General features: G+C 35.3%; 2 protein-coding genes across 3 annotated transcripts in view; one reads left to right on the top strand and one right to left on the bottom strand.

Annotated features, from left to right (window-relative positions):
• The window catches only part of Syn1 (Syntrophin-like 1), a 69,823-nt gene that overhangs the window by 27,554 nt on the left and 20,622 nt on the right, over positions 1-21,647 (top strand). The gene's annotated exons all lie outside the window — the stretch shown is intronic.
• LOC136412231 (uncharacterized) lies at positions 5,933-6,918 on the bottom strand. Its single transcript, XM_066395239.1, has 3 exons — positions 6,781-6,918; positions 6,505-6,727; positions 5,933-6,448 (listed from the first exon to the last, which is right to left on the bottom strand). The coding sequence occupies exons 1-3, from the start codon at positions 6,844-6,846 to the stop codon at positions 6,063-6,065; spliced, it is 675 nt and encodes a 224-aa protein (XP_066251336.1). The 5' UTR covers positions 6,847-6,918; the 3' UTR covers positions 5,933-6,062.

The raw sequence follows: 21,647 nt of genomic DNA, 5'->3' as shown, positions 1-21,647 counted from the left end.
TAATTTGCAATTAAAATCAACCACAAATTTACATTTAATATTTACCTAATGCAGGAAATAATTTTCCACATTATTACCAAATTAACTCTACTCGTTACGGTTGAAAACCAAAAATCTGAAATCGATGCTTCGTCGGCCTTCTCCTTCTGAACTTCTAGATTATTTCCAAACATACCAGTGAGTGCAGGAATATTCGTTTTGGTCTCTGTGCGATTCAATCTGGGTTTTTACCACTTTTTTTATTTTCTTTCTTATGAGAATTTATTTTTTGTTTTCTTGTTTTTCCAAAAAATATTTTAATGCACTGTTTAGCTGAGTGAGCTGTGGAAATCAGAAGCAACAACGTCTGTTAAATCATTTGAACTTAATTCTGAACAAACTCTGAACTAACCAATCAAGGATTAAAGGTCAAATCAGCTCTATTCATCCTTTTAGACTGATGGGCACTCAAAGGCCTTTTACACAAAACGTAGGCAAATCTTTTATTCGAGCCCTTTCTGCCCTGCACGAGGCAAATGATTGATCTCGGAAGCAAATGTTTGGGATTGGACCGTCTTATTCAAATCTATTCTGTACCTATAGGGAATTTCTTAGCTGGAAGTTGATGCATTCGTGAATTTAGCTAAAAAATGAGGTTCCATTTCGCCAAAAAATCGGTTCAAAATCCCTAGAAAATGAAAAATAAAAAAATAAAATGAAAAGTTAAGTTTGTACCGAGTGATGGACAAAAATAATTATTATTTTCTTTTGTTTTTTAGGTACGTACTGGTCCCTAACGTGAAAGTGATATCAAATTGATATATTGGTGAGTATTTGCATTGAAGCATTCCTAGAAGATAAGAAAAAACGTGTATTACATTGAATTAAGTAGACTGAATTACCAAATTGGCGGGAACATAATTTATGCTGTTGAGTTGTGACTAAAATCGAACTACCTTAAAAAAATAATGAAAGTAGAATAAGAGAATACTGTATACTTGCAGTACCAAATTCAGCTCTGGATGCCAGAAGAGTTCATACTTCACTTCCAAATACGGTTTATAAATGAGATCTTTCATAGTTCCCCATAAAAAATAATCTAATGGGGAGAGATCTGGTGAGTGTACTGGCCAACATATGAGTCCATCACCTCGTATTTCATATAGTTACTAAGATCCTCTTGGTTAAGCTCCAAAACCAGACACTCTGTACATAGTTTGTAGCCATGGAATATCATGTATATGTAGTAAAATCGAATTCCTACACGAGTAGAGGGATCGGGTAGAAAATTAAAAAAACTCGTTCGGTTTTTTATTTATGTATCTCGCTTTAACGAACAGTTCTCATTACGTCCGGAACAAAATGAGAATTCCGCAGAGCAGACACAAGTGGAGAGATGAAAATGAATTTTTCTCCCCTTTGTCCATCCAGCGAGGAGGATGGCGGTGGAGCAAAATTGCCGAAAGTAAATAAAAATGCTACAAATCTGTCTGCAATTGAATTGATATTCGCAATTCACGAATAATCCGGCCATTCATTATCAAACTGAGTCAATACGGGTTTGATGTTTGGATTGCGTTATGGGAGCCCGAAATTAATTTTCGACGATTCGTATATATTCCCGAAATTAAATCAGGTTTTAATATGAAAAATCGACATAAACGATCAGTATCAAAGACGATATTTTAAAAGAAAATCGTGAGCTTGTTAAGGTACCTACACAATCAAAAGTAAATGTTAAGCTTAAATATTAATATATTTCATTTTTTTACATAATTAAAAAAAAAAATTTAACTAATTAAAACTAATTATGAAAAATTATAATTAATAATCACACATGGTGAAAATATAGTTATGAAAAATTATTAAAAATCCTTGTAGTTAGTAGGTTTGTAATATTTAAATAATATACAGAGTGTCCCGTGAAAAGAATAAAATTTTCATTATACGGCACTGAAAATCAAAGTATTTCACTAAGTTAACTATACTAAAAATATACGTTTTCCGTAAGGACACGGGAAAATTCACCTTCTTCGTAAGCGCACGGAAATATGCCAATATGCGGACTCCTAATGAAATTCAGAGTTTAATAATGAAAATATTGTTCATTACACGTCCTGAAATAGCGCCACCAGACTGTATTTTAGGTCAATTTCGACGGAAAGTTTTGTTCAGCTGGAAAACCCTGCTTAAGTGACTTTGTATATTTTTCTTTTGTAATATTCCCATCTAGTATTATTACAAGAACATATAGTGAAAAATATCTGATTTTCCTCGCCAAATAACTGCTAATGCAGAACGCTGCCCACCGAAAAAAATATTGTCCAAAATTAAGGAAAGCGTTACCGAAATTACCAATTAAGTTCCATAGCGAGAAAGCTTCCCATCTTCCATGAGGATAAAACGAAAATGAGCCTAAGAAACGAGGGAAAGAGATATTACACAAAATTAGATGAAGGGGCGCAATTTGGGGAAAAAAGTGGCGACAAAAATGCCATTTCCTCATTGTAGCTGTACACGGTGTCACGTAAATGGAAGAATACCTTTGGAGGGCATCTTAGAGGATCCTCTAGTGAATACGGGAATAGCAGTAAAAAATACTGGAGAATTTTTTTGGACATTTTTCAGGCACTCAATGCTTTTCTCAATATCCGATACCTGGATATAACTTTTTTGCTGTTTTTTTTTAAGGCATTTGTTAAAAAAAAAGAGGAACAAGTTATATTTGTACTATTTTTCCTAATCGAATTCGGCATCAGCTTTATTACTGTTCCCTTGCTGACCTAGTAAATTAAAATGATGCATTTGCGAGGTAACTGATACTCGTTTAATGACTTCCAAGCTTGATTATAGAGAACTTTGTCTGCAAGTTCAAGACAACAATAATAAGTAGGTATTTGCTTGGGCGTATTAAATTCGAGGAAAATATTCGACGGAAGAGAAGTTGTCAAGTGCACAAAGCACTTCTCCGTATATCAAGACAAAACATGAATATCTAGGAAACGCTGGATTCAAGGGGAAGCTAGAAATTTGCCTGAAGTTCGCACACTTAGCTGAGTTTCCGTGGCTGCATCAGGAATTACACGTCCCAATAACAATGCCTGTTATAAATTTCCTTTGCTCAGGTCTTGGCCGTTGCTGACCTCCCAGGGTTTATTAATTGAATTTAATTTTCTAAAAGTTTAAATGACAATTTTGGAAATTTAATTATATTTCCACAATAGCTCGAGTTACGTAGCGATTTACAGCCTCAAACGCATCTTAGTTCATGTGGAAACTTTGTCTAGATAACTTTAAGGTGTTGAAACATGGGCGTTCATTTTTTAACAAGAATTATTACATTATACGATTCCAATTAAAATTTTATGTTCGTTTCGTTCACAAGAAAGCTGCCAATTAGTTCGATGCTTTTACGGGAAATTGTGTTACAAATAATAAGGTATTGTTTTCAACATCTCTGTATAAAGTCGCGAAACGAGTTTATTAAATTGATATTAAATTAGTTAGTACAGTTAAAATATTTTCAAACATTGGAGACATAAGTTGGCCGGCACGCTCACCAGATCTATCACTATCAGACTTTTACTTATGGGGAAAACTGAATGATCTCATTTATAATCTACACTCATCAATATTAATGAGTTGCGAATAAATATCATCACATCACTAGGGACTAAAATAAGAAGAAAAAACGTTTTAAGATCAATCTCAGAAGTACCTGGGAGTGCTTAAGAACCTACTAACAATTTTTTTAATGTTTAAATCAATAACCTAGAAAAACTGGATATGGTACATAATTGCCAGCATCCCCCTAAAATTTTTTGGAGAGGCGGCAGCCATGTATTAGCGACATATGTTGCCCGACATTCTCTTTCCATTTCTACTTGAAAGCTCCATTTCTGTTGCGCACTTGCGACTAACTTTTGCCACATATACGTTCTTCCATACGAAATTCTTTTCTAATTTCAAACATTCCTAGCTGGGCAACTCACAGCGACATAGATAGTGACGCGTTTCTCATCAGACGTTGTGTGTGAGGTGAAATGTCAACGAATCCTAATGTTACCCAGCAGGCATTGATGAGGTCAAGCATGCTGGCACCTGTTAATTATTTCAATGCTAAGGCACTAACAGCGTCTCCTGTCGAGGTGAATAATGAAACGTGATTAATGAACGGTGGATTTAAAAAATCGGTATCGGCCCCTAAAAAGTACAGCACGAAATCGGACTTTCTTGAACAATTTTAAAGTAGCAAATCTAAATTAATAAGTTTTTAATTTAATTCGATAAAGTTTAATTTGATCGATTTACTTGAAACGCTCGTCTATTCTCCGCGCTATTAAAGTGCGACTTTAATGCACCACAGTGAGGTGAGCTCTTTCCATGGAAAATCTACTAGCATGGAAAGCTCCTAAACTTTCGCGGGTAATAATTGTATGGCCGAACCACTGCACTAATAAATTCCAACCAAGCAGCCCACATTGGCACGTACTATGCACTTTTGGGGCATCTAAATCCATGCGGCCAATTTCCAATGTATGCACACACGATATGCAGAGGCGCTTCCTTTCATATTCCGTAATTTCTATTCCTCCGGATCGTCTTGGCAAACAATCCAGAATTAGGATATCGCATCTGCATTGTTGCGAACAATTCGAACGGAATCTGGCACACTTAGGGCGGTTGCACGTAATGCCGAAACAATGCGGCCCTGGAGAATTGAGGTTAGGCAAATAGGAACTATTTTGATCCAATTTGTATGCGATATTGCGGGACACAAAAGGAAAAGATCAGATCCTGCTTTGAGGGTCGCTCGCGGGGTAGTCGGACTGCATTTAATCCTTTTCTTAGAAAATCCATCGGGGAGTTTGCCGCGCTTATCTAAAAACGTCTGAAACAACGGCATTAACTGATATTCAAATTTTCGTTATCGGCTTTTCAGGAAACATAATTTCGCCAAGTTTCCGGGATAAAATCAATTTCCGGGACATTCAGGTCCCGCTTCCCAGGGAATTCATCAGTTTTAATAAACTTTAGCAAACAATCTTTACTTCTGAGAAATCCAATTAAGTTTTTTCAGCTTTTGGAAAATTAGGAAAATATTTGGCTTTATGGAGCCAGGAGGGATATTAATCGTGTGCCCCGAGGATAGTCTCAGAAGTAAGAAAGCGTTAAATTCATACCATTTTTACGGGGAAAGAACTTACCGACAGTGAAAAATGTGCATCCAACAGGGATGGAATGATCACTGTAAGAGAGAGTGGAAGTGGGAGAAATAATTTACTGGCAAATTTCTGACTTTCTTTCCACGAATGTTATTTAAATTTGGGTAGTTTAGTGAGATTTTTCTAGTACTCTGAAGGCTTCTGCAGCCCCCTGAAAGGTCTCATTCGATTGCTAAAAATGTTGGAGTCACGGAGATCTTTATTGGCTTTTTTTAGATATTTTTTAACCGTATTCCATACATGTTTTTAACGGATTTAAAATATTACAATTTTGTCAAGATTTATTTACGTCACAATACATTCTCATGTTTCTATCTCAAATTGCGCTATGAAGTTTTTATTGAAAATCTTGAGCTCGCCGCGTGAATAGGTCAAAAAAGAGGTGGTGGGGCGGTACTCTAAGGCCTTGTTCATATTGGCGACGCTCATGTGAAGTTTTAACGATTGAAAAATTTTCCACAGCACTTTTTATTTAGTTTTTGAGTGGCATCGTGAGACAAAGCATCATTTGAGCTGTTCCAATAGTTTACCTAACGCTATAATTAGCATAATAAGGAATAAAATTTCTGTCATCTTTTCGCTTTTACCCAGTGCGTTCAATATTTTTAAATGAAAAGCCAGTAGCACATAATAAAAAGGTTTCGGGTAGTAAAGCGGGGAGTGACCATTTTGCTACTCCATCACCAATCTAAAAAAATGTTTATACGAACTTCTTGCTATATTTTTACATGTAGATCCCACATTTATTACACACGAATTTTGGGTCATCCTGTATAGATATAATCTCTCATTGTGAATAAATATTAAGTATTATCTTAAAATATCAGATTGTGTTTACATACTTATATTGATCTTAATCTAATCGTGATCAGTTTGAATGCGACCGTAGATGCATAACCTGAGTTTTGATAAGAGTTTTTGGATATACCGTACATACGGCTTTTCATTTAGGATTAAATATCTGAAGGTGTCATACAGCTCTTCCTCGAAAGTGTCGATATCTTGCAAAACCATTTCGTGAGTTCTAGAAAGAAGAGCGGCTATTTCTCTGGTGCAATAACTCTTATTGCACCTTTCTACACTGGTCCTAAGGTCGCTTATACTTTCGAGAAGAACATTCAGAGAATATATAAAATTGTTGATTAACGACTCGCCTTCGGTGATCCGATCTTCCATCAGCTCAACGACTTTCTGGTCAAACTTTATAAGCTCGTCATTCAAGTCCATTATGCACCTGATACTCTCTACCAACAAAGCTTCGTATAATATCAACCGAAAGTAGAAATACTTGTTTTCTTACCTGTATCATCATATTCTTCTAATATTGATTTTACTACTTTTCTATAAGCTGTGTTGTATATCTCAAATTTCTCCAATACCTCCATTTTAATTTGTTGAGCCTCATACATCAGTTCAATTATCTCCTGATCCTGTTTGACCAGGATCGTATTGCGCGTTTGTCTGATGCTTTCCTTAACCGATTCCCAATAAGCGAATAATTGTTTTGAGGTGATTGATGTATTCTAAAATATTTTGGCACTGAAAGATGTTGAAATATTCCGCTAAACTTGTTTACTTGTGCCGGAGTCGGTGCAGCATTTGAAGCAAGGATGACGACCACAATAAAAATGAAACTTATCATTGTTATTTATATTATGTGCATCGCGACAGTTGGTGGTTCACGAACTAAAAATGTAGCTAATAATTAATTGTCTGATTATCAGTTAAATGATAAGAATGAGTAATTTTGAGATACTAAAGATTAAAAATATCTTTATAAAGAGACAAGATTAATTGCAAATGAAACAGCAAATTCTGGGTATACCGCATATGAAATGAGTCACTTGCCATTTGGAAACACAAGAGGACCAATTTATACCATCCAGCACAAATTTTGAAAGCGCATATTATCTCATTATGTCTATGTGTGGTAATTTCGTGCGCCCACAGGTTTTTCCTCCAATCAACCCTAATTAATAAAGCATCAATATATCAATGTGATGTTGGTTAATTCGTTTGATTTCAATTTGGTTAGTTCAGACAAACGTTGTTTCAACGGAACAGCGACGTTATTCCAACCGGGAAGTTAGTTGGAACAATGCGAAACAACGAGCACGGAAATATAATATTTTCCGGACTCTTAATGAAACTCTTGTTGTGAATTGGGCAATGAAAAATGTCGGTCCTTATCGTCTCGAAATACAGGCACCAGATTTTATTTTGGGCTCAAAGAGTGTAAACCAAGAAATGGCAAAAACTAAAGGAGGTATAAGATTGCATGGACGATATTCCTGTTTATTCATCTGAGAGAGCAATTCAATAAAAATTTCTACGCTATAGAGTCGATTTTTGCTATAAATATAAATAGAGTAACGCCGTGTACTAAAATAGCAGGATTTTCTTGCAAAGTTGTTAGCAAATTAAAAAATCAAGTTCTGGGGCAAGCACTCGATTCAATATATTGCTTATCGTCTAGTAATGAAAATAATCGTTCATTATACGTCCATTATGCATTTTCCCATACTTACAAGGAATAAAGTATCAGCTAAATTCGGTCGTAAAATAACATTGTACGTTACACGAAATGGGTTTTGCAGGGCAAGATAAGTAAATTCCTAGGCGAGCTGTAGGCGATGCCTGGAAGTTTGGAGATCCTCCTCTACTCGAAGCTCGGAAAACTACTTTCTGGGCTTATAACATTAATAATTATTTTGCTAACTATTTATTTATATAAATATTTTTTGTTTCTGTGCTACAATACACTTATTCTGCATCCATTAAAATGTGGCAAGATTTGTGTGCCAATGCTGGTGGGTGCTTCAACGTAAAGAAAAATTTGACAAATATTATGAAACTTGTTGAGAAATGCTATTTTTCTTAGTCGCTACCGAAAATCATGCATATCCCAATTAGCTACATAAATAGTTATTAATATGAAAAATTATAATACCTTCCTGAAAGTACATGGCAAAAATACAATGCTAGGGCACTTGTGATGGGCTTTAGCTCAGGAGGGGGCAAATGATTAATTTAATTATTTCTCAAATATCTTAACGAACAATTGAAGTTTTAATGTTAAATTTTTGTATTCGCAAATTTCCTTTTTTGAATAAATCTGCAGCTCAAACGCATAAAAACCAAACTCGCAGATCATTAATTAATGCTTAATGAAAACCCGGAGGATAGACTTTGAACGGAATTAGCCTTTAAAAAATGCACACTCTTGCCTTAAAAATTCCCGTGATCAGCACATTATTTGCCTATAAGGGATTAAACCTGAAAAATTCACCAGAAGCCCGTGGGATAACCATGAGATAATTAAATTAGACAGGATTCGATCCCTTTTCGTATCTTTTCATTTCCGGTCCCTGCGTGACCAGCATTTATAATACATAAATCCTGTCGTTATATCATCCTCGGCCAGGAAAATATTAGATTTCAGGCCCGATACGATGTCAAAACTAATCCCGCGGCACTTTTATCGACTTTAATCAAATTAAATCTCTCACTTATTTTAGTTGATTTAGCTTTATTTCCAGGTTTTGGTCCCCAGCACTTTAAATCAAGCCATTCTTACAGCACATTAGAGTCAGGATAGGGCCGATTAGTTGACTCATTACGCAAGTTGCTATTTCGCAGTAATGTCTATCATTCCGGAAAGGGACTTTAAGCAGCTTTAATTGGATTTAATTATCTCGAATGTGCGGATTTTGGCTTTGTGGATTCGGAGAACACTTGTAATAAAGCTAAAAGATGTTTTTAAAATTAAAAAGTTTGTTGTGACGTACATGGTATGTGGCCAAGTTTTCTCGTTATACAATTTCTCTTTTTGTTATCCAAAGAATGCCGTATATTTCTTAGAACATTTGCTTGCTTGGAAAATAAGAATCCAAGGAATTATGTCAGCATGCCTCGTGAGGACTATTTGCTCGTGAATAAAAGTTTTATTAAAAAGTTGCAGAAACTGGTGCATGTCCTGCTCTCTTTATGTCGGCTTTAGATGCAGCATGTTCGAAATTGGAATAGGAATAGTAGTGCTAAAGGCATTTGCTATACAGGGTGTCCCACCGGAAACCGCCATTAGACATTTTGGGAAAACTATGAATAGCAAAATTATGAAAGTTTAGTGGTTTGGTAAGACTCATGGGGCGACCTCATGTAAAATATTTTCAATGACGTTACACTTCCGGTGATACCAGAAGTCGATGTTTGCTTAATTTAAATTGAACACCTTATATATTATTGCATTTTTGATTTTACGTTCAATTTTGATACAAGTTCGTTAATGTGTTGGCTCTCTTAAAATTAGTAGTTTTCAAGATATATGCAATTGAATGTTGAAAATGACAGACTCAGATGTCTATAAAATTGCAAGTTTTTAACAAACGAAAAAGTATTTTGTAAATTTTTTTCCACAATACTGTAGAAGGTCCATACTTTAGTATGCTGTTAAGTTTTGCCTAATATTTGGGTGTTCACAAAAATAGAGCCATCTTGAACTTCAAAAAATGATTGAAACTTACATATTTTTAATTGAACCCTATTAATATTTTGATGTATTATGAAACTACGTCGAAAAAGAACCTATGTTGTGAAGTTGGATAGTTTTTGAGTAATTTTGTTTTATAAGTTGATACGGGGATAGTACATCCCTAATTCTAAGCTATAATGCTATAATTAAGCAGTTTTATAAAACTAACTTTTTTATTTAAGCGTGTATGAATTTGGTTATATCACAGTAACATTTTGCTGGTATTTCCCTTATCCACATATCTGTCTGTCATATTCGCATTATACCTTAGAATTAGGGAAGTAGTATACTTTCATAAACTTATAAAACGAAATCACTCAAAAACTATACAACTTTACTATAGGTAAATAAATATGAACATAGGTTTTTTTCGACGCCATTTTATAATATGTCAAAATAATAATAGATTTAAAATTTTTAAATCTTGACCATTTTTTGAGGTCCAAATTGGCTCTATTTTGGTGGACACCCTTTAAAAAATATTAGGTAAAGCTTGGCAGCGCACTAAAGTATGGACCTTTCTCAGTAATGTGATAAAAAAGACTTACAAAACACTTTTCCTTTTGTTAAAAATTTGCAATTTTGCAGATATCTGTAACTGTCACTTTCAACATCCAATTGCATATGTCTTGAATACTATTAATCCTAAGAAAGTCAACTCATTAATAAACTTGTATTAAAATTTAACGTAAAATTCAAAAATGCAATAATATATAGGGTGTTCCATTTAAATTTATCAAGCATCAACTTCCGATACAACCAGAAGTATAACTGCATTAAAAATATTTTAGATGAGGTAGTCTCATAACTCTTACCAAGCCACTAAACTTCCTTAACTTTGGTATTCATAGTTTCTCTAAAATGTCTAATGGCGTTTTCTAATGGAACACTTTGTATACAGTATGATGCAAATGTATGGAATAAATTCATTAAAAATTCATTGGTGTGGTTTTTGGAAAAACACTCGAACACATGGATTTTTATTTTTTCTTGCGGTTTTTTTTATGGTAAAATCATGTATACAGGGAGACCCATAAATGAATTATGACCATCAACTTCATTTTTTCAAATGGAAACCCCTATTTTTTTATTTCATTTTCGGATTCTACATCGAATTCTAAATATGTTTGACGTACCATGTCCTATACCTAAACCCAACAGTTATCGATAAATTTACATCTAAACATATCAGTAACTAAGACAGCTCTTGGACCAGCTGCACTTCGTATAGAAGCCATTTTTCCTTTTTTAGCGTTCTAAGGATCGTCGACTGGTGTAAATTATTATCGAGTGCGCCCTGTCTGGTGCTAGTATGGGGCTAACGCTAACGCTAAAAAAGGAAAAATGGCTTCTATACGAAGTGCAGCTGGTCCAAGAGCTGTCTTAGTTACTGATATATTTAGACGTAAATTTATCGATAACTGTTGGGTTTAGATATAGGACATGGTACGTCAAACATATTTAGAATTCGATGTAGAATCCGAAAATGAAATAAAAAAATAGGGGTTTCCATTTGAAAAAATGAAGTTGATGGAAATAATTCATTTTTGGATCACCCTGTATACATGATTTTACAATCAGAAAAACCACAAGAAAAAATAAAAATCCACGTGTCCGAGCGTTTTTCCAAAAACCACACTGCTGAATTTTAAATTAATTTATTCCATACATTTGCATCATACTGTATATGAAATATGTATATATGTATATATAAAAGTAGCCTGAGGTAACATTAATCTTTCTAAACGCTTTCTAAACATGTTTTGTAAGTATATTGGTATGTAGTAGGAAAAGCAACTTTTTGTCGGCCGACGATGTAAATTAATAGCCTCAGCCGCGCCTCGTCTAGCGACCATCGAGCTCGAAAACATGATTTTCTTACGGGATACGCATATAATTTTTTTGCAATTTGAGATTAATTTCAAATGTATAAAATTTTAAATATTTATACGAAAACAGCTGGCATACCGGGAAAATATTTTCCCGGTCCTCTTACTGTCCGGGAACATATTCCCTGCTTATAATACATGGAATACCAGAGTGACGAAGGTCGCGAGTTTTTTAATTTAAAGTTTCATGAATTAACTGGAAAGGCTTTTTAAGGATCTTGCATATTCATAGTCCGAGTTAGCAGATCCTACTTTGGCAAAGTTCTGCAATATGTCCTTCAAGAACAATAATTTCATCGCTTGAACATGAAATATTAGGGTGACAAGGGATGCGAGTTTTTAAAATTTCATAAGTTAGCCGAAGATGCCTTTCAAGGATTTTACACATTCAGAGCCAAAGTAAATAGTTCCTGCCTTGGCAAACTTCTGCAATATCTCGGCCTTAATATTAAAGTAAACTGAAAATCGCATTTAACTTATCTCTAATTGTCAAAGTTTCCTCTACGAAGCCAAACTCCGAACGGCAAAATTAAACCGGTTCACCGACTGCAGTTCGGGATTTAATCATTTGATCGTTCAATAGTTTGGGAATCTTATTAAAGACAAATATAAGCCTTTTCTCGGATCTGAACCGAAATCCAATTTATGTTTCAAGATAAATTTACGATTTATCTTGTCTACACTTGGCAATGTGCGTGATTTAGACGTAAAATTTTGCCAATTTTAACCGGTATAATTATCGGACCGACAAACGAAATTTATGCTGTAATTAGAAGGGCCATTTCCTTTGGGTGATTCGCTTAAGAGCAATTTCGGCATAGCAGGTATACGCAATCAAGCTTAATGCGCGAAAGACAACGAAAATTGTTTCCGTAAATTAAATCCCCTGCGAGGCCGGTTTCTTCATCAAATTCTCGTTATGAAGGTGCGAAATGGCTGCGGACTTTTTCAGAAAACGAAGGGCGGGGATTAAAACATGGTTAGTCGTCGAAAGATGTAATTTATGCACGCGGTTAGCCCTCGGATTTTCTTGGTTTTTGCTCAGATTCCTGCTCTCTTGAATGGCTTAACTTTAATACCCTGTCATCAAGCCAAAAGGGTCCTTCTCGCAGAAAAATAAATATTTTCAACGTCGGGTTTGATGGGGATCCAGGGAGAACATAAATTGTTAGTTATCTCAATTTATCCGAAATTGGCATCTGTTTGATCATATGAGGCAAATGGGATGGTTTTGGCCAAATGCACGGAATAATTCGGATAAACTGATATGTGCACGCTTGCCAGTGATAGAATCAGTGGCAAGCGAAACGTTTGGAACGCGATTTTTTTAGATAATTTGAACTTATTTTGCACACTGTTGTTATCTAGCGTCACGATTTTATTTACGGTCTCCTATGATAACTAACTTTATTAACTGAAATATGGCATTCGATAGTGTGCAACAATGTATTTTTCCCACGGTTAACGTTCATCACCAACGATGAGATTATTTAAATGTCAAATTTTAATTCCCCAAGCAGCAGCTGCGCAATTAAGTTAGCGCCGAGTGACTGTAATGGGCGAACGGGTTGCCATGGTAGCGGGAATAAAGACTTTATATTCTGCAGATCTTTCATTATTAACTCTGATGGTGTATGACCTCTAACTTCATCATCATTAATGTTTCCTTTAATACATATGCAATAATTATAATATTTATATTACATATATAAATTAATTTCTTTCAGATATTATTCATATGTATACATACCTTTATATACATAATAACTGGGTTATATACAGAGTGGCGTATCGAAAAGTTTCCACTCGGGTTTATTCTTGTAAACGAATGAGTGGCAAGAAATTTTGTTACTTTTACATTTCATTTATTTATTTCTAACGAATTACTCAATCGATTCCAACGAGGAAGATTCCATAACAAGGGGAATTCAATACTCTTTAAAATAATATGTCACTCACCCTCCTTTCCATTTAAGATTTTAATGGTGAGAGCCATCCTTTCGTAAGGGTTGGAGCAGAGGGAGTGGAAATATATAAAAAACGTGTCCCCTGAAAACTATGCTTACTTGTCCGAGCACATTTTCATTTATTCGTTTATAAGAAAAAAGACTTGAGTGGCAACTTTTCAGTGCGCCACTTTGTATATTTTGCATATACATTAATTTATCCTATAAATCATGAGGTCTTGTGTTATTTAACGAATGCATGTAGGGTGCTAGAACGTTCTAGATAGTCTGTCCGTTGACTTATGCTGATCTGGCGATGGTATAAATCCCACCTCAATGCAAGTGGGCAAGGTTTATCGTTAATCATTCATTGTCCAAAACCGACACAACCAAATTTATAGGCCAAATTACCTTGTAAGTTTGTTTGAATGCCCGATGAGTCAGATTCGCACCCATAGTGTATTTTACTTGCAGCTAAAGCTAGCATTTGTATTCCGAAAGCAAAACCTCCGGGCATCAAAGAGTTTCTAGATAAGAAATTCCGAGTTAGGCAATTTATTGGAGAGAACTTACTCTCTAGCGCTTAATTTAATTAGAAAAACTTGGGTCCTTCCGCGTATTTCCCTTCTTTTCCCAGTGCGTGACCGACATTTTCAATGGGTAACATTTATCGTTATCATATCACTATTCCTGAGGAACGAAGTTCTAAATTGCCAGCGGGATTATCTCTTAATTATTTAAGGAGCCTTTAATGGCTCGCTGCGATCTGAAGAGATTTAGTTCTGTTCAGGAACGGTGGAATTGTTAATAAAGAAGCGAAGTCCACGAGAAAATAAATTAAAAGCAATTCGGGGCATTAAATTAACTAGAATCTTCGAGAGCGAAAAAGTAAATTAAAAAGGAATAAAACCATCAATCATTGGCTTAAGGTTCAGCCTCCCTGCTTGCTATTAATTTTCTCCCTGTTGTCAGATGTTTTCTTTTCGAGGCTTTTTAGTCCACAAAGACTTCTCTGGTTTCCAGGTTTTGTTGTCTTAGAGACAACGTCTTACACCCTTTTTGAAGTTTGCTAAGGTGTCTGAATTATTAATATATTTACGCTCAAAACGTAAACAGCCCCAGTTTCAAAGGCTCGTTCGTTAAGTCCCAGCTTTTAGTTAAACACACAGTCAGATTTTTAAAGGTAATTTTAAGCTGGTTTACAGGATTTTGTTCAAAGGATTTTAATACAAAGGGCTACGCAACTCGGCCATTATAACGTTTAAATGTCAACTGCCCCATTAGCCTTAAACTTCTCTGACTTTGACTTTTTTTTAAAAGACTTACAGACTCCAAAGCTGAGATAATCAAATAATTAACTGAGCTTAAAAGATTTAAGGCTTTATTGTTTATTCGCTTAATGAAACTAAATCGAAATTTCTGCTTTAAAATGCACGCTAATTAGGCAAAATATTAACTAAAACTACATGCGGGCTAAAGCATTGAAAAGGATTACATGGGCATTACGTTGTGAGGGCAAAGTTTTAAAGTTTAAATTAAAGCACCCTGGATTTGATGCTGATATAAAGCTAGTGGAGTTTGGGTTTTAGTAACTTTAATAAAAATCTTTGGTCCAACGCATGTGTCCTCGTCACATGAAACACTCTACAATTTATCAACTTAATGTGATTTGAAGAAGATGATGAAGCATTAGAACATAATTTTCGAGCAGTGTAGTTACCCGTATGCAGGTTAACACACACATGCGGGATTCAACGAGACCCAAATGGCCAGCAATATCTCTGCTGGCTTCTTCGCTTCAACATATTTTCAGACAGGAATGGTGAATTTATACCACGAACAACGAATATTTCCCTAAAGCGACCGTCCACGCTAATTCTCCACATCGTCTCATAACAAGTATGGACGGTACTGCGCAACAGGGTCACGTTGCTATGTGATTGACGACTAGCACTGACAGTTAGCGGGCCGGGAAAATATTTTCCCGGTCTGATAACCCGGAATATTTTCGCGGGCATTCTTGAACGAGAAATTGCAGAGATTTGCTAAGGTAAAATGGAATTTACTCTGGCTCTAAACGTATAGGATCATTGTAAAGTTTTTCGGGTTAATTTGAGATATCTAAAATTAAAAAACTCTCATGCCTCGTCACTTCTATATTTCATGTTTTGTACTAATATAGGGCGTTTCATTTAAAGTGATACAATCGATTACCTCTGAAACCAAATTTAAAATTTAAAAAAAAATCCAAAAAACATTGTTTGTTGTGTAAGGGGACGTCCAACGTACATAAGCAAATTTTTAGTCAAAGTCATTAAAGGACATTTTAAGGCCAACGTTATTTTTTAAAGGAAATACCCATTTTTTTGGTAAATTTGCAAAGAACTCAAAAAAATTTAGTGTTTTTGCTGGAATAATTTTTTTTAACTTCTCATTTTCCAGATATCAATAAAAATTGAAGTGACACATTTAAAATAACACATAATTTATATTACGAAAAATTTATTAATGGAAAGTAAAAATTCACAGATTCTAAAAATTAACCCAAAATCATAGTAAAAATTATTTTTAAACATTTATCAGTAGAACAAATGCTCATAATGTTGACCTTTCGTATCGAGACATTTTTCAATTCTCATGATAGACGATCCCGAAACATTTTTAAGTATTTCTTCAATGATTATTTTACAAGCTGCTCTGATGCGGTTTTTCATATCATTCGGAGTTGTAGGGACTTCAATGTATTCTATTTCTTCAAGACAACCTTAAAGAAAAAAATCTAATAGGGTCAAATCAGGTGATCTGAGTGGCCAGTTCACTGGACCATTACGTCCTATCCATTTTTAAGAAACATTTCATTTAAAACGTCTCGAGCCACATGAGCAAAATGGGCTGGACCTCTGTCATGCTGATCCCACAAAGCAACTTTTGGGTCAAGAGTAGGGTTTTTGAATAAAATCGGTAGATCATTCAATAGAAAATTGCGATATTTGTTTGGTTTAGAAGGAAGGCTCAAAAGAGATTTGGTTGATTCGGCTTGTTGGATCCACCCGTAGGCTTAAAATAATCGTGGACTAGATACTCACGTTCGGACCACTCTGAAGTCGCAGTTTCAGCGACACTGTTTTCTGATCAAAATTAATCAATAATCCGTTTAACGATAATAAAATTTATTAATTATACTACTAACTGACTTGAAAATATATCAATATATACGAGTACAATTAAGACAAAGTTGACATCGAACCTTTGCACGATATTAGTGGTTCAACTAAGTCTTTGTGACAAACAATACGAGAAAAAGACGATTTGAACAAAATGACAAAATCGGGAAATGCGATAGACCAGAATGCGATCGATTCAGAAGTAATGAGAAAAGAGCCCCCCTGGCCGCTTCACTCAGTCTTTAAGTACCAAAAACTGAGAGCTCCAGACATAGGCGTACTCCTACTCGGAACCCATTTTCGGTTAATTTGTTACCTATCACTTTAAAGCGTAGCATTTAGGTCAACAGCTAGGTTGGCCCTTTACTGGTTTATTGCAGTCACACCGATTTTACGAAACGTGCTTACACCCAAATTGGAAATTTCATCAAAGAAAAGCGGCGGAAATTCCAGTGCCCAAGAACCCCCTTATTGGAGCATAATGGTACTGCAATCTAGTCATGCCGGGAATATTACTATAACAGATGGCGATACACATGGGCGTAACATAGAGTTGAAACTTAAACCTCTAAACTAAAAAACTAACAATTAATAAATCGATTTAATAGGACCCAAGTCTTAACAATATTTATGTTCATTTAAATTGTTTTCAATAAAAAAATATTATTTTGTTGTCGACAATGCTGCACCAATCATTAATTGATTGATGTCGTTGATGTTGTACCTGTCTTAGCCAGTGAGAATTTTCAAGGGACCAATAGTTCACGTTATGGCGATTTACCTCACCGTGGTTCGTATATGTGGATTCGTAAGTAAAAACCACACTGAAGAAAATGTTTTCATCAAATCTAATTTTTCTCTTGTCCAAGTACAAAATTGTGCCGCTTTTCAATATCGGTATCATGTAATTCCTGGTGGAGGAAAATATGAAATGGATACAATTTATTCAATTTTAAACTGCGATTCACACTGGCCAACGATATGCCCGAATCTCTTAACAATTGACGGCAACTTACATGGGGATCAACAGCTACAGCTGCTAGAATAGCTATTTGATTGTTTTCGTTAGTGGCAGTTTTTGTTCGGGTTTTTTCACTTGTCTCCACATTACCACTTTCAAGAAATGTCTTGATTATTCGATAAAAAGTTGCTGCAACTAGGTGCTCTTTCTTCGGGGAATGTTTGCACACAAATCCGATAAGCTTCATCCCCGTTCTGACCACTTTTTCCATAAGCTGACACCATTTGAATTTAGTTTTCTTTAGAAAACTTCTCCATTTCTTACTTTTAAGTTAACAACTTTAGTTGAAAAGCAGATAATTAGCTTCGTCTTAAAGGTTCCTTTATTTATAAATAATTTAATAATATTAAATAATTTATTAAATTTATAAATAAATTCGATACTCAAAAAAACTTACGTGTATATTAGTGAAAACATGGCTTTTTTGTTCAACATTGGTTAAAAATAATTTTTGCTATTAGTTTGGGTACATTTTTAAAATCTGTAAATGTTTATTTTCTATTAATAAACTTTTTTCGTAATTTAAGTCACGCGTTATTTTATTTGTACCACTTCGATTTTTGTTCATATTTGGAAAACGAGAAGTTAAAAAAAAATGTCCAGCAAAAAATACTTAATTTTTTAAGCTCTTTGCAAATTTACTAAAAGAATGGACGATGAAATAATCGCTTGTGTCACTTTAAATGAAACAATTTGTATCACTGCTCTTGAACACAACTAAGTTATTTTTTGCCATTGTAGAGTTAACATCCCAGACATGGGGTACTTAATATGTTAAGCGTTACAGTGGTCCAGTGGATGGCTTAAAACTGGTTCGGACAAAGCCACAGCGGTCATATGGATCGCCATGTGTTTAATTCGAATTATTACCAGCTGAGGCCAAGGGATCACTTGTAAGTTGATGCTGAAAACATAATTTTGCACTACCAGGTGTCCGATGGGGAGTTTTAGTACTGATTGCTGATATGAGGTAATGAACGTTCCAGCCATACAAATAATCTTATACTGTCAAGGACCGTTGCTTATGTGAACCTTTTTTCTTAAAATAATACCTGTTGCACTTTTGAATCACCCTGTATACTATGCAGGGAAATTTCTATGGCAAATATGCTAAAAAAATATGTAGTTTGGTCGTAACAGATGCTGAATCCACCCAGAGGAAAATCGGAGAGTTTGCAAGAAAACTGCCACAATTCGTGGATCAGGGCTCTTTGTCAGCATTACGTTTCGTTATGATATAGCAGTAGCGCCTTTGTGTCACATTTAAGTAAATAAATTGATATGATTTATCGTTCACGTTTGTCTCAAAAGTAATGTTAGATACGTTATGGGGTAAATCCCTCGTTGACTCAAAGATTTTCCCAAAAATCCTCCACAAAGCAAATCAGAGTTAGCGCTTAAAAACGGCATAGTAGATTTAACTCATGCAGGATAATACCGAGTTCTGGAAGCTTTGGCGATATGATTTCGTAATTTATTGACAGCTCTGCAAACTAGCCGATATCCCGTCATGCACAGCAGCGGCTCTTCTGCTGCACAATTTCCCAACTTACGACTTTTAGTGCCCATAAATTCCAACTTAGATTTCTCGTCCCGTGCGATCGGTTTAATAAAAGGGAGGTTTTTCCGGAGGATGAAGGGGCCTCACAGGTTGGATTTCAGTAATCTGCGTCGATGGATTTAGCTCACAAGATTCGTTTACCCATAATTGCCCAAAATCTTAAAGGATATAGAAGAGAGCAAGTATCCCTGGGCAATAGTGGTGGATTAATACAGAGATTGACCATAGTGAAACCATAATTTGTCCCCGTTTCTAGTAAATGAGACATTAATTGATAGCGACAAGATCGAAAAAATGACATGTCATGACGCATCTTTGGCAACATCACTTTACAGAGACAATTTGAGCGAGATGAGGGCAACTGTTTGCTACGTCCACTTCTTTTAGATCGTCAAGTGAAACAAAGCCATTTTGAAAATTGGTTAAAGGATGGAGTTATTAAATTATCTTCGGTTTTCTCTTCAGCAGCTTCAGACTAGAACATTTGACTTGCGAAATGCGAAATTTAATTATTTAGTGAAAGCTGTGATAGTAGTCTGAAAAAGCTCCTTAAACAAGAATCAATTCCTATCCCCCAAAGGGATTACAACGAAACCGCCGAAAACAAAGTCCATTTAATGATTACAATAAATTAAGCGGGATCAATAAGGATTACGAAACCCGAGGAAGTGTAATCGTGAAATTAAATATGGTTTACGAGTTTCCTAAAGGGATTATTTGAATAATTATTCTCCTGATATCCAACTGCTAGGAAACTTCCGGATTTCCCACGAATTTTCTGTGATCGACGGCTTCGCTTTCCAGCACCAACAACAAGAAATTTCTCATACCTGCATGGCTCGTTTGCATCTGATCGATCGCATCCATTACGTTGGCATCTTATGGGTCATTACCTTAAAGGGCTTTAGCAACGTGAATGGAGGAGGTTAAATGAGACCACTTTCTTTAAGTCACTTTTAACGGGAATTAAAAAAAGTTGCAACCATTTGTTAGGCTGAATGAGGAGGGCTGCTCCACCGTTTAAAGCCGATTTAGACAGAGTTTTCAAATATCTTGGCACGATAGTTTAATAAGAAATTAAATAGAAAGAGATACGGTTGCCATTGGTTATATGTATAGCGCCACTGGCATCTATGTCATAAATTAAGATACTTTTAAAAAAGTTATAACTGGCTCTTGGAATGACAGTACTCCAATGACTTCTACGTCAATCGGCAGTGCATACATTTCCCTTTAAACATTAAAATTTTCAAATTAATTTCGAAAACATTTAGGAATGCGAGACGGACATCGGGGAAGATGCAATCTATGTCGGAAAATGTGAAACTTCTGATTGGCGACATGGTTTATTTAAATGAAAACTGACTCACTGTGTCGGCTGATCTAGGCCAGAAGTTTTATAACGCCTCAGCAATATTCAATGAAAAATACTGGCCCTCTAACCAAAAATTAGCAGCCTTTTATCTAGAATTTATAGTTTGGATGGCATAATAAATAAAAACAACTTTAACCACCGAACCTGGTCTCCCTTTCTCGGTGAAACGGGAAAGTTGCCCTATAACTAATCCCGCAGTAGAGAATTAGAGATCCTCTGTGCGTTGTAAAAAGTTAATTTCGCTGTTACTAGAGAAAATTTATTTCTAAATATGTTTACTTTGCTGTAACTATTAGAGGCTCCAGCCGCGTTGATTACGAGTCTACTGTTTTCTTTCCTGGGAACTCTTCGATATTTTATTTCGAAATATATAAGATTCTCAATTTTTAACCTGCGCCAAGTCGTAGCAGCTCTTTCACGCAGATTAAATACACTACACACAAGAAAAAAAACTACACTTCATAATATTAATGTTGGATGTGTGAAAAAAGGCCCCTGAAGACAAATAGATGCTGTACTGAATTAATTTTTTGAATGGCCACATTCAGAAGAAATCTCAACAGTTGCACAACTGTTGACTTTGCTGAGTACGGAAAATGCTTGTACAAACTTTTACGTCATTTAAATTTCTAACTATATTAAAAATATGTAAAACATGTAAAAAAAAGATAACTTGGCAATACAGCTAGCGTGTTATTATATGTTTTGGAAGAATCCCCTTACCCATGCCCTTCTACTCGTTTTCTGTCGAGTCAGTTCTATCTCAAATCAATTAACTATAGTTTCACCTCATCATCGAAGATGAGAGTGATTTTCACGTGTTCTTTAGTAAACAAGGTTTTCTTATCTCCTTTCGACTGCTTTCTTTACTCAAAAGGACTTTCAGACACTCTCCTGCGAAAAAGAACTATTTCCCGACACTTAGCAGTGTTTAAATGCAGCACCAAAGCCGAATA

The sequence above is a fragment of the Euwallacea similis genome, chromosome 11, assembly GCF_039881205.1.
Source record: "Euwallacea similis isolate ESF13 chromosome 11, ESF131.1, whole genome shotgun sequence".
NCBI classification, from domain to species: Eukaryota; Metazoa; Arthropoda; class Insecta; order Coleoptera; family Curculionidae; genus Euwallacea; species Euwallacea similis.
Note: the sequence above shows the minus strand (reverse complement) of the source record. Positions and strands in the feature narration are given on the sequence as shown.

What these genes read in the sequence shown, in the direction of transcription:
- LOC136412231 (XM_066395239.1), bottom strand. Translation starts at nt 6,846, where the DNA reads ATGATAAGTTTCATTTTTATTGTGGTCGTCATCCTTGCTTCAAATGCT. An exon ending in CTGCACCGACTCCGGCACAA is followed by an intron (nt 6,728 to 6,780) that starts GTAAACAAGTTT and finishes AAAATATTTTAG; the next exon opens with AATACATCAATCACCTCAAA. An exon ending in AGAAGAATATGATGATACAG is followed by an intron (nt 6,449 to 6,504) that starts GTAAGAAAACAA and finishes CTTTGTTGGTAG; the next exon opens with AGAGTATCAGGTGCATAATG.